The 13362-nt window shown below is 48.3% G+C and overlaps 1 protein-coding gene and 1 long non-coding RNA gene across 2 annotated transcripts; one reads left to right on the forward strand and one right to left on the reverse strand.

Annotated features, from left to right (window-relative positions):
- The first annotated feature begins 1761 nt into the window (after positions 1–1761).
- LOC132329361 (uncharacterized) lies at positions 1762–6683 on the forward strand. The gene is made up of 3 exons (XR_009487047.1): positions 1762–1880; positions 2075–2245; positions 2670–6683. It is a non-coding gene; the product is annotated as an uncharacterized LOC132329361 (long non-coding RNA).
- A 4351-nt stretch (positions 6684–11034) lies between these two features.
- On the reverse strand, positions 11035–13141 carry ANKRD9 (ankyrin repeat domain 9). Its single transcript, XM_059850361.1, has 2 exons — positions 13028–13141; positions 11035–12574 (listed from the first exon to the last, which is right to left on the reverse strand). The coding sequence occupies exon 2, from the start codon at positions 12518–12520 to the stop codon at positions 11645–11647; it is 876 nt and encodes a 291-aa protein (XP_059706344.1). The 5' UTR covers positions 12521–12574; positions 13028–13141; the 3' UTR covers positions 11035–11644.
- Positions 13142–13362: the final 221 nt, after the last annotated feature.

A 13362-nucleotide genomic window follows, 5' to 3' on the forward strand; every position in this document is an offset into this window, starting at 1 on the left:
TAACTGTAGGAGGGGAGTTGAGGTCCAGGGATGGAGTGAAGCAGCTCCTTCTACTTTAGCTTCAGTTTTAATAAAAACACAGAGCTTAAACCAGCTGGGTTTTGTGTCAACTTTAACCTTGTCCTTAGTCCTCTGCAGTATGTTCTTCACCATTGCTGGCTGCTTGCAATGTAGTGACACTTAAACCTGATTTTAATAGAAGACTTTTGAGGTGGAAGGTAACAGAAGTTTGGGTTTTTTTCTTAAATGGGTGAAAGATGCCATATTTTCCCAGATGAGTTTCAAAGCATACCAAGCAAGGTGAGCTCAGCTTTCACTTAAAAGGCCGTGCTTCATTCAGTTCCCGAGTGTCACAATCATACAGCCAGTGATTTCTCAGAGCCACTTTTAGAAGCAGGTTGGCATCTATCTTGCTGTCAGCTTCAGGGACCTTGAGAATAACAATGTCTCTGCAGAACTGTACTGCCAAGAGCCCAGACTTCAGAGTCTCCCTCAGCACACTCATTCTGGGCAGCATGGGCAGGCCCATCACCCACATAGGATTCCCTGTCTGGTGAGTTTTGCCAGCCTCTGTGGGCTGGCAAATCTTTTGCAGATCTGGACAAATGGGTGTTTTTTAGGTCTGTCTCTAAGGATTCTTGCTTTAAGTCTAGGGTTCCCTGCTAAGAGTTCCCAAAGTCAGCCAGGGTGGAACACATCAGCACACGAGACACAAATTGCATCCCTGATAAGCTGCTATTACAAATACAACTTTGTTCATGCTCTCTCAGGGTGAATTTCACCAAATTTCATGCAGTTTTTAATTTTAAGAGTTAAATGTTGAGGGGACCAGCACAGCCTGTATTGTATCTACCATCTATGATTATTTTAGGACATTGAGGGACAGGGATTTTCCACAAGTACCCATCTCTGACCTTGAGATGGGTACTTTTAAAATCCAGTGTCTAATGGACTCAACAATTAGGCCTCTCACCCAGATGATTTGCAAATTATTACCCTGTTTGCATTTTGCATTCAAGATTCTCACTTTTTGTAACTCTCAGTTTTACAAGTACAGCTTGTTCAGAGTGAGTAGATTTAATACAGCTATTCCCAAATTCTTGAGTGAGTTGACCTGGGTCACCACTTAAACTTCCTTGTAGATTTTCCTGCACTTTTTCCATCTAGTTTTTAATAGAAAGCACCACAGAAGTTGTATGCTTCTGTAAACAAATGTGGTCCACTTGGCAGTGCCTGATGAAGCATCTTAGAGAATCATGTTCCAGAAACACTGCTGCAGTGGGAATATGAACATTGCTTTCACCCCAAAAAATAAAAGAAATCTGAGTTTATTAGCATTGATATTGTTGATCTCTTGACTTACATTCAGCTATTTTCCCAATTAAGATTTAGAGTATCTGAATTCAGTTCTCATGTGAAGTCCAAGAAATACTGGCCTCAGTTATAACCATGCTGACTAGGGGAAAAACAAAACCATTTTTTTTACTATTTTGAAAAAAATATTTTGTGAAAGCACAGCCAGGCAAGTAGGGAATACTGGAATGCTTCTCTTTCATATTTAGTCCTATTCATGGCAAAGCTTGCACTACAATGGACCCTGGATAGGCTTCAGGAATATTATTAGTAGGCTTTGCCCATAAGGCTTTGCCATATAACATCTCTGGAGGCAACTCTGCTTATGTTCAGCCAAGTAAGATGACTTTGGAAGCCATCCCAAGCAAGTGATTTTGCAAAACAAGTGGATCTTCTTTCTATAATGTGATAGTCTTTCTTCTTTGCCAGTGACTCGTAAAATTTTAATACGGATGACACTTGGGGAAGGAACCATCTTTTATTTTTCCCCTCACTTTATCCCAATGCCTCTGCTGTAGTCCACACAGGTAAGGAGTATCTCTGGAAGCCATTTTATGCCACTGGTTGGGAAATAGGAGCATATATTTTCAAAAGATAGTCAAGTCACAGGAGGCCTGAGGTAGTATTTTTGTGTAATATTTGCAGCTTTGTTCCTGGTTTGGGGTGAAGTCTTTTGCATTGCATTGCACAGTGCTAATGGGACTTTGTTTCCCTCTGATAGTGATGTGTTCACATCAAGGTTGCTGCAAACAGCTGGAAGCACCTGAATTTCAGAAAGGACATTCTGAGAAAACCAGTATGAGCAGAGATAATGCTCCCCCTTGGGAAGGGGGGCAGGGATGGGAGTGAAAGAGCCTTGAAAGAATACCTGCCTTAATCTGTGGTTGCTAGGGTGAGTAGAAGTAAAATGATGATTTCAGGGAATGCTGAAGAGAGTAATTCTGACCTGTGGAAGATGAATGAGGGAAGAAGAAACAGGCTTAATGCCAGGAAGCATTTCCTTATCATAGGACTTATTAGGTTGTGCTGCTGTCAGGAAGTGGTTGCAGTTCTATTCCATGAAGCATTTAACATTGGACAAAGGGACCAAACTCTGTAATTATATAAAAGAATAAGAACATCTAGCTGTCAGAGCCATTTAATATTCTGCTGCCTTGCTTGATTCTTTTATGTAGGTGGTATCACCTTGTTTTCACTTCTTAAAGTACTTTTATGTCCCTCGTGTTCTGCTTGCTAGATCTGAATAATGTTAGCAGAAAGTCAGGAATTCTGAAGGTGAAGAACAGGTGCATCTTCCTTTGATGTCATTTTCACAGAATCACAGAATATTATGAGCTGGAAGAGACCTACAAGGATCATCAAGTCCAACTCATGAATTAATGGCCTGTACAGTCATTTGGTGCTGTGAACACACTGCAGTTTTGCACATCAGTCCTCCAGCACTTCTCTTATCCATGAGAACATTCAGGGCTTATTGATGGCTTGTGTGAAAACAGGCTTTCGTTGGAGAAGAGGCAAAAAAGCAATGCCACCAGCAGGCTCCTAACGTGACATCACCTGTAAGAGATGTAACATATCTGGGGGTTGGGTTGGTCTTTTTATTTTCAGAATCAGTATGTCACAAACATAAATAAGAAATATTCCTTTGACCACTGATGATTTGACATTACAACAATATGAGGGACTTGTAGAAGGCAAATGGTTAGACTTGTGTAATAAATACATTTTTGTTAAGCTCTAGGTGCTGGTTCCAATAGTCTTTCTCCACAGAGGTGATCCCTCCACAAGTGGATGCTCATGTGTAGTATCAGTCTTTGACTTCAACAGGCTTGAGCTGTCCCTTTTATTTATTACCTGGTCATTTTCCCCAAACCCAGCCATCTCATGTATTTATTGTGGGAAATCAGCAGTAAACTTACCTTTACCTAAAGGCAGATTAAGGAGAGCAGGCAAACAGGAAAGAGGAATTGAAGGTTTGCTGCTGACAGACTGGTCAGGCAGTTCCCAAAGGCTGCTCAGAAAGGAGCAAGCCAGAGTGGTCAGCTGAGTGAGGTGACCCTCACTATGCAGTTCAGCAGCATGTCAGGCATTGAGCTTACACTGAGGGTGTGGGCTTGAGAGTAGCATGATGGGCAGACACATCCTACAGCAACAGGAAAGTGAGCCACAAACCAGGAGAGTTGTGTTTTCCCATTAACCCATAAAGAGCTATGTTGCAGAGGCTTGGGAGCTAGGAAGGCAGGTGGAAATGCCAGGAGCCCTGTGCTAGTTTCATGTTTTGATACCACAAAGAACATGGGTTTTCTTTAGGGTCAGAGCTCAAGACTTGCTGTCACAGGGGGTGCAGACTCTGCCAGCTGAGCTAAAATTCATTGGCTTGGATAGCCAAACTTGCTTTTTTCTTCACAGACAGCAGCTAACAGAGAGAAGCCGAACATCTCTTTCTGCCACACTGAATTTAATGTCAAGGTCACCTGTGGTCAACAGGGGATTCAAACAGAATTTTTGGTGCGTGTCCCATCAGCAAGGGTGTATCCTATAGATACAGAGTGAGCTGCACCAGTGTCAGGTTTGGATCTGAGTAAAGCTTCAGTGTAGTCTAATTAATGAATAGGGCCTGGTAAGGTCACAGTCCAAAGCAGGGATTTGGTTACATAAATTTCTATGCTTTTGTTTTAATAGGGAATCTACACAAGATTTGTTTGGTATCTGAGCAACCAGTTTCTAAAGCATCAGAAGTCTTTTGATTCTGGAACAAAAGACTTCCGAATACCCTCTCAGCTCTGTGTCCTTGGTTTGGTACAGCACAGTGCCACTTCCCATGCATGAACTGCAAATGCTGAAAAGGTGAATAGATGCAGATCCAGACTACCAGCTGGGACTTATTACCTCCCAGAGTGAGTACTCAGTGCTGCTTAGCACCCTCTGAAAGGCACAGCATTTGCTCAGCAGAGCTTTTCTATCTGAGCTGGAGGTGGGCAGAGCCAAGCTCTGTGTCAGCTCTTCCCTCTTCTGTTTGGCTCTAGCTTGGAAAATTACACCCTCACTGTCAGGGCTAGCAGAGTAATTTGCTCCCCATTTTTCCTCCCCCATCATTCAGCTGAAGTGGAAAGAGGATGGGAACCCGTGAGAGTCGTGCTGTTAGAGCAGAGCATTGTGGTTCTGTCTTTAGCCCCATGGGGCTCAGCTATGCAGTAGAAACACCTGCCTGACAACCCTGGGGCTGGTACCAGCAAAAATGCTGTTTGCAGGTGCAGCATGGACTACTGCAGGGCAAGGTCTGCTGCTATCTGGCTTGTGTTGTGGGGGCCTGGGAGACTTGAGGAGTTAAAGACTGCTGTGGTGGCCATGGCAGGGCAATACTGAGCCAGATAAGAATATTTGCAGATATTACTGATAAGAATGTTTGCTGATGTTACTCTGGAAAAGCTTGACCTCAGAAGCTGGAATTTAACTGCTCTATATCTCTCTGAACTGGCAAAAGGAGATGTGCTGTGGGTTGGCTGTTCACCATGTGGGCAGGGGCTCAGTACCACAGGCATGTCTAAGCCTGTGTCTAAGCACAGCTGATGCCATGTGGTACCAAAGGGACTCAGCTTCTCACTGCATTCATGATACAAGTGTTGAGGTGCTTGGCCCCAGTGTCTGCCTGCCCATGCTGCCTTCCCAAAGCCCCAGGTACCGCCTTCTCTGGGCTTCCACAGGGGCTGGATCTCATGGAGGAGCTGGGGCTCATCCAGTCTCTGGAACAGTGCAGGACAGCTTGGATGCTCTTTGCCCATTGCCATGCTGGGAGTGTGCTTCCTGTGCATCCTGAGAGCAGGGCTGGAAGTGCTGGAAGGGCTCCGTGGCAGACAAGAGTCTGGGGACAGGCTGTGCTGGAGGGAGGACTTTGTTGCTGACAGAAGGAGTGGAGGGTGGAGTGCCTCTCTCTGCACACCCAGTCTGGGGTGGCGACTCTCAGGAAGAATTATGGTCTCATAGAGACCAGACTGACTGGAGCAAAGGATTATGAGGATACACCTTGAGTCTTTCACCTAGAGCTTGATACCACAGCCCTGGCTGATGGGATGGTAGCTTGCTGACCTGTCATGAAGGTTGGGAGGATGATGGTGGATGTGAATTGCTTGTCTCTGGCCAGGATGTTGTACAGAGCTCCAACACCTCACCTGATGTTCTCCACAGTGAAGGCAGCCTGGTTGATGGGTATCTGGCATTTCACTTTGAAGGAAATTACCTGATTTTATCCTTCAGAATATTCTACCTGCTGAGTGACTCAGTGAGTGACTCACCTGCTCTGCTCTCCCAGCAGCTCTTAGCTCAGGGCTGTCTCAGAAGGTGTTTTTCTGTCGGGCATTTGTGGTCTAACCACAGCCCTGATGCTGCTGTTGGTGGGGAAAATGAGGCAGCAGCCAAGCTGAGTCAAACCTTGGGCATCTGAACGAGCAGGCAAACCCAAGGGAGTGCCACATTCTTCCCACTGGCATGAGAGTGTTTTTCCCAGAGCACTGAGAGCTCTGCCATGGTTCTCTGACCCTCCAGTGCTTTCAGCAGTTTTCCTGGGCCCTTAAGGTCCCAGTCCTGCTCCTGCTGGGAGAGCCTGCAGATGTGTTACCAGAAGTGATGTGCCCCTCTCCTCACAGAAAAAGTGGACAAGGCATTGTTCAGATCACCTCCTTTACCAGTTGAGGAATTTTATCCAGCCTGCCTTTGGCCACAGCCCTGACAGGGCATGACATTAGCAAGGGACTGAAATCAGTGTGAGAGTCTGCATCCCTCTGTCTTGTCACTTGGAGTCACTAACCATCAAGAGCTTTCCCTGTTGCAGGAGTGGGAGAGAGCAGGAGAGCACTAGCAGATGGTTTTAGAGGAAAGCATGTTCAGGAACTGAGCTCCTCAAGGGATTTCATTTTCTCTTACTGTGAGTTAGAAATTACTTATCCTTTTAGCCTTTGCTCTAAAATGCTGTCTCAAACATTGTCAGGAAAATGACATCACATTAAAAATAGGAGTGTGATGCAGTATGTGTTTATTGCAATTTACTTTCACTACTAAAAAGAAAAACCCCTAATGATTATGAAATAAAGCCTGAATATTAAGAACATGATGACAAAAAACACCCCTTACATGAAAACAGTAATTAGCACTGGGACTGGAACAAAGGAGCAGAGGGACGATTTTGGGCACAGTTGCTTTGCTGGCTGAGAAAGAAGATGGGGCTGCCCAGTCTCCCAAACAGAGTCAAGGTCTGTGGCCACTGCTGGGAGGAGAGCCCATTTGCCCTCAGAGCCATGAGACTGGGAGAGGAGCTGTGGCACTCACAGCACACCGTGCAGGGAGGGTGCTGGAGCCTGCTCTCTGTCCTGGCTGAGCCAAGTCCTTTCTGCCTGGAAGTCTCTCTCCTCCTTGGCCTCTTTCCACTGCTCTCCCCTTTCCTGGGGAAGGACTGAAGGACTTGTCTAGCATTAATTGTTCATCTCCCTCTTGAGGTCCATGGAATGTAGTGTCCCTGTGTTTGCCTCAGCTGGGGAGCACAGGGAAGGGTGACTGGTCCATGGTCACCCCTCACATCCCAGTCATGCAGATGGTCTTGCCATGGCTCCTGAACTGGGGAATTGAGCTTTTCAGGCCTTATTTGCTTTCCTGAAGGAGAAGTGTTGGTTTGTTCTGCTTCCCATTAGATTTGCAGTACAGGGAATGTAACCTTACAATGGCTGGAGGGTCTGGAGCTCATACAGGATTCTGAATTACTGGCTCAGACTTGCTAAAACCTTGCTCAGAAAGCTGAAGTGTGGGACACATCCAAGTCCCTCTCTGCCTTCCTTGCTTCTTTGAATTGTCTCTGCCTCTCTCTTTGCTGATTCAGATCCATTTTGGTCAACTCTCACATTTGTATTAGGAAAAGAATATTTTTTCTTACAGAATAAGGAGGCAGGGTTGATGGCAGGGGATGTTTTGGGGTTTAGGGACAGATGAGAGATCGAGGTTAGCTGGATGGGACCTTGTTTGGTTCAGCTACAGGTTCCTCAGAGAGCCTTGGATGCACCACAGTATAAAAATCAGTAAAGTTGGATTTAAAACAGATACTGTAAATCAGTCAGATGTGATAAGGTCAGCATAAGAACTGCTGGCATGGGTCATTAGATAACCAGGCTCTCCTGGCTTTAGCAGTAATTCCTAAACATGATGAGTTTCTCTTTGTTTGAGGCTTCTGAAATTAGCTTTGTTGATGTATGGGATTTTTTTCATTTATCGACTGAACCACTGGGCAAACAGATACCGGTCATTTCAGAGGTCATCAGGGCAGGTGGGGGCAATCTTTGTACCCCAGCTGAACTTGGTTCCATTTCTTGTAGCAGCAGGGAGGGATCTCTGATGCTTTTGCAAACTGTATTTGTGTTTCCTTCTGAGTTAGGTTTTGTGGGGGAGCTCAGCTCCTTCCAGTCTTGTGCTACACCTGTACCTGTGTGGTGGGAAGAGCAGGAGTAAATCAGTGCAAGCAGCAGCCTTGCAGCACCACAGGTGAGACTCTTGGTTACAGAGGACAATTGGATGTGGTCTGAGCAAGTCATAAGCAGAACCTCCTTTTCACATGTTACAGGTGGAGGAGGAGAGACTGCTGAAGCCAGCCTGGGAATTATTGGTTATGTAGCCTCAGACATTTGCTCATACCAGGAAGGGATGGAAGTCCTGGTATTAACTTAGATCTTATGAAACTTGGTTTGCAAGGATTTACAGTGCTTTTTAAATATTAAGCACATGGCACAAGTGCCTTGTTTGCCTGGATGGGATGATGCAATGCACAAGGATCTGCTGATGTCAGTACATTTCTTATACTGCAAATCAAAAACCCATATGGCTTGGACACCAGACATAGGACAAATAGGAAATTAGGAAACAAACCTGGCACCCTGGCCCCTTTCTAGTCTCTGTCTTTCCTTGCCTCTGTGCCAGGGTAAAAAAAGACTGTTAAAGAGCACAAACCCATCTTTTAAACAAGTTACTCAAAATTATAATGGACTTCATCTCCTTCAGCAGACTCTAGGCAGGCTAAACTTTGGGAACTGCAGAGAGGAGTCAGTTGCAGAGTCAAAATTAACTCAGTACTTCCTTGCTCCCCTTGCTTTCTGAATGAAAATGTTTCAGGCCTTTTTTACCTGTCACAGCAAGTAAAGCCACTTTGTACTACAAGGTGGGTAGTATATGAATATTTTGGTTTGAAAGTGCTTGAGCAACCCATGGGACATATTTATTAGATTTCATCACAGTCTCCTGGCAGAAGGTAGTTTTTTAGGGGACTGACTGTAACCAAGCTTTTCAGGAATGCTGGTTCTATCTATTGTCTTACACACTTTTGGAAAGTATTTCCTATGGATGAGTAATTTGCCATGAGTGACAATATTAACATGTGCAGGTAAGACAGAAGCTTTTAAGTTTTATCACCCCTCTGCTCCCATGGTGTTAGGACTTTGTGAATTTTCTTTTCCATACCTTTGTGGCCAGCTACCAGGCTCTAGCACTGCAGTTCTCTTCCGCAGTGACATAGTCACTGTCCATGTTTGCTTTTTTAAACTTGTCAGTGGTGATGCAGCTGGCACTTCTTGGTACTTTTGTTGGTAGTCTTCTCCAAGAGGTGGAAAACTGAGTGGGCTGTGGAGCCTGCACTCCACTGTGCCCTAAAGGTGGCAGAAGACAGAGATGTGCTGGCAGGTCAGTCTGAGGAAAGATGATGCTGCTATTGCTTGGTCTGTAAACAAAAGACTTCTGTTTCCAATGCCAAAAAGCCCCAGCCTTTTTCCAAGCTGTGACTCTGAAAAACAAGCCTGGCCCAGCTGGGTGAGTGATCCTTGGTCTCACAGGTTGTTTTGCCCCCAATTCCTCTCCAGATGAAGCATGGCAGACATCAACAAACCACACACAGCGAGGGCTGTTGGGGACCTTGGGCAGAGCCATCCCAGCATGGGCTCAGCCCCAAGTCTGACTCCTGTCCCAGAATAACAGGAAGGGCACAGCAGGCAGCTGGCTTTGCACCCATGCCAGCAGGTTGAGGGGATCGGTTCTGTTTGTTGAAATGAATTTCCCCAGAGCTGGTGGGAGGGCTCCAGGGAGTCACAGGACAGCCTTTGCACTGGTGTTTTGCTAAAGGGCTCATTCGAAGGTGTAGGATATCCTGCCCAGCCTGTTGTGCTGTTCCAGTGTGTAATTACTCTCACAGCTTGGGAGCAGGAGCGTTTTCCAGTTCAACCAACCAACCAACTCCCCCCTACTGCTGAATCTCATTATGTCTTTGTCAGCAGAGCTGATAAACATTCTGTCCCACCCCCTGCTCTGTCTCTTCCCCCACCTCACCTTGGAAACTTTGCCATGTGCAAGTTAGACCTGACTCCTTTACTACTTGTCTGTTTGGAAAGATGTTTCCACATCATTGTTACAGAAGCACTGGGGAACACCACTCTAATGTAATGAATAGTGTAGCAACATAGATTTTTTTTTCAAGTGGCTAGGTTTGGAAGATAAGGATTAATTCTCTGGATTTCTGTGTTTTTATAACCAACAAGGAAGCTGAAGAGAACAGTTAGAATTTTCCATGTTTTCCAGCAAGAGATTTGAATTTCCCATGGTAATAGGTTTGAGCATGTTTCAGCTTCATTTCTTAGGAAAAAGGAACATTTTCTCTACTAGGAAACATTTTCAGTGCTATCAGGCTAAGAATAGCAATCTTCTTTCTGTTTCTTCTCAATTTTCAGAAGCATGGCTTATCTTTTATTGTGCATGCAGTATGGAGATTTAGATTAAATACCACTTTGTTCTGCTGAAACATGAACAGCTTATAGTGCCTAATTCTGTAGCTTTTTTGTTCCTTAACCAAAATTAATTAATGAATAAAGAAATTTGTGCCTTGAACATAGCTCTTCTCCCCTAAGCACATCAATTCCTTGATGAACCTAGCATGAACAGCAGTCCTGAAATAGTTCAAGTGGCAAACAGCTCTCTGGCTGTGAATGTAAGCCTTGAAACAAAACCCTACAGTTTCAATGACAACTTCCAAGAACAGAGCCAAGGCTCCAGTGCTGTGTCCTAGGAGATCACTATCATTGCAGGGCTGATGGAGCCAGCACAGCTCCTTGCAGAGCACACAGGGACTGCCCAGAATGCTGAAGAGTACAGGCTGCAGAGCAAAGAACTGAAGCTGTACCCGTTGCTTGGTCAAAGCAAAAGTGTTGGAAGCAAGACATTACCCCTAAAGGGCTTTTTGATCTGGAGCAGCTGTGAGGATGTTGTTTCTATCTTGGAGCATCTCAGAAGGGATAGTTGGGGAAAGTTTGGATATCTAAGCTACTTGTATGGCACCCAGAGTGAACACCAAGACTGTGATGGTGCTCTCAGCTGAACCTGAGCCATCACACACTGATGGGGAATGGCAGTGGAGTGGCCAGAATCCATTGAAAAAGCCATGATCTAGGATCCTGGGCAATTGTCACACCGCCTTACATCCCCCTGGGAAGAGCAGGCTGGCCCTCCTGCTCTGGGCTACCTCCTTACCCTGCAGCAATCACACAGAGGGGCTGCAGGGCCCAGCCTGGCCAGGGCAGGTACATTTTTGGCCACAGCAACACATGTGCTCCACTTCTCTCTGCCTGACAACAAACACCTTGGCCCTCCAAGGAGAACAGAGACAACTTTACAAGGAACCCAACTGTTATTTATGCATATTTTAAAATACATTTCGTTCAGATGCACATCCTTGGCAGCCTTGTTTAGAGAAGTTGTAACAGTATCTGGCTTCTCTTTGGTCTTGTGTACAAGACGAGGAAGTTTTCATCTGTGCCTTTAAAAAACCCCGCATCTCTGCCAAGATGTATTAGGAGAGCTGTAAAAAAAGGAGTCATCCTGTTCCAGGACAAGGCTTATGTAACAGGGAAATCCTAACAAAAAGATACTCCCCCACCCTTTTCCAAGGCACATGCCACTCCAGGGTTTTCAGTTGCTTGTTTTGTATTTTGATCACGTCTGCTACTGGTTTATTGGGATGTATTTACAAATATGTTCTTCCCCATACCCTCATTTGTACATGCCATAGAACATCTTTATAAAATGCAGCATGGCCCTCACCTCACCACAAGGATCTTTAAATAAAATATATTGTAAAGTGCCGGATACAATTCTTTTAAAAAATACTGTTCTCAGTAAAACAGATACTTGGCCACTGCATTAGCAGCTTTGTATAATGATACATTTTTAGCACAAGTCTATTTCTGTCAGGTGAGCAGGAGGCTCTCATACCACCCCTCTAGCTCTCCAGTTTCAAGTCCAAAGGCTTTAGAAAATGAGGCAGAGGCAGATTATCCAGAGCCTCTGGGAAGTGCTCAGGTGAAATGGTCCTGATCAAGACACGCATGGCTCGGACAAACAGCGACGGGGGAGCTAAACCCACCAGGCACTGGAACCTGTTCTCTCCCAGGAGGTCCTGCCACTGCTGCCGGTTGTCCAACAGTTGCTGTTTCATTGCAAACTTGAGGTCCTGAGGCACGAAGAAGAAGAGGCAGTCGAGGCAGAGGAGCTTGGCACGCATGTTAGCTGCCGGCATGTGGGAGATCTGCTGCAGCAGGGTGTCCAGGGGGGTGTTCCCGGCGCTGTCCTGCAGGCAGGGCGCCGCGCCGTGCCCCAGCAGCAGGAGCAGGCACTCGGGCCGTACCAGTTCGCAGGCCATGTGCAAGGCAGTCTTGCCGCCCTCCACCCGGCTGCAGCCCTGGCGGTCCAGGTGGGCGGCTCTGTCAGCCGGGGGCAAGGTCTGGATGGCCTTGAGGATTCGGAAGAGCACCCGGACGCGGTTGTAGCGCACGGCCATGGCCAGGTGCGGGGCCGACTGGCAGCAGCTGAAGCTTTGGCTGGGCACGGCCAGGGCGCTCTGGGGGAACTTAGTGAGCAGGTGCCGGGCGTAGGGCTGGTGGTCGTGCACCAGCGCGTAGAGCAGCGCCTCCGAGGGCGAGTACACGCTCACCTTGCCCCCGTCCTCCCAGTGGAAGACCTCCATGGTCCGCATGTCCTCCAGGAACCAGACGGGCAGCAGGTCCCTCACCGCCTGGTAGAAAGCGAAGGAGGATTTCTTGCACTGCTTCTGGGACTGGGCGCCGCAGCCGCCGACCCAGCGGACGCTCCAGGGCATGGCTCCAGGGCGGCCGGGCTCCGCCGGGGGCTGCCTCCCACCATCGGCCCGGACCTGCGGGAGGAGACGGGCGGTCAGTGCCGGGCGGCCGGGGCTCCCCGGGCTGCTTCCGGGGCTCGCCGGGTTGGCCCGCCCGCCTCACCTCCGGCGCGGGGGACGTGAGCCGGCGCGACACCCCGGTGCAGGAGACACCCGTACCCCGGAGCACGGGATCGCCATCCCTCCCTCCCTCCGTCCGTCACCGCTCCCGCTGCACGGGACACCCGTGTCCCCCGTACAAGGAAACGGCCTCCCCTCAGCGCACAGGACGCCCATGTCCCTAGCGCACGGGAACACGGTACGGGGAAACGGCCTCCCCATGGTGCACTGGACACCCACATTCCCGTGCACGGAGACCCGGTACAGGGGAACGGCCTCCCGGCAGTGCACAGGACGCCCATATCCCTGGCGAACGGGGCTCGGTACACGGGAACGGCCTGTCTCCCTGCCCCCGCTCCCGGCGCTCACCTCCCCGCCGGTCCCGCGGTGCCGCCCGTGCCGTGTCCGCCGCAGTGGAGGGGCGGGAGGCGGGAGCGCCGCGCGCCGCCGCGGGGCCCTTTTATGGCCCCCCCGCCCGGGCGGTGAAGGTCGGTCAGGACCGGGGAACTGTCCGGCCAACGCCGATTGGCCGCCGCCCCGGCGCCCCGGCCGCCCATTGGCTGCGCAGGGAGGATGGGGCCCGGCGCCGGCGCGTGCGTCACGGGAGGCAAAGTTCCAAGAAACTTGGCTGAGGGCTCGGAGTCCCGCGGGGGCGGGGCGGGAATGCCGCGGGGCGGGGGCCGCGGGCACTGGAGTCCCGGGGG

This window comes from Haemorhous mexicanus, chromosome 6 (genome assembly GCF_027477595.1).
Source record: "Haemorhous mexicanus isolate bHaeMex1 chromosome 6, bHaeMex1.pri, whole genome shotgun sequence".
NCBI classification, from domain to species: Eukaryota; Metazoa; Chordata; class Aves; order Passeriformes; family Fringillidae; genus Haemorhous; species Haemorhous mexicanus.

Excerpts from the sequence above, each read along its gene's own strand:
- ANKRD9 (XM_059850361.1), bottom strand. The coding sequence starts at position 12,520 with ATGCCCTGGAGCGTCCGCTGGGTCGGCGGCTGCGGCGCCCAGTCCCAG.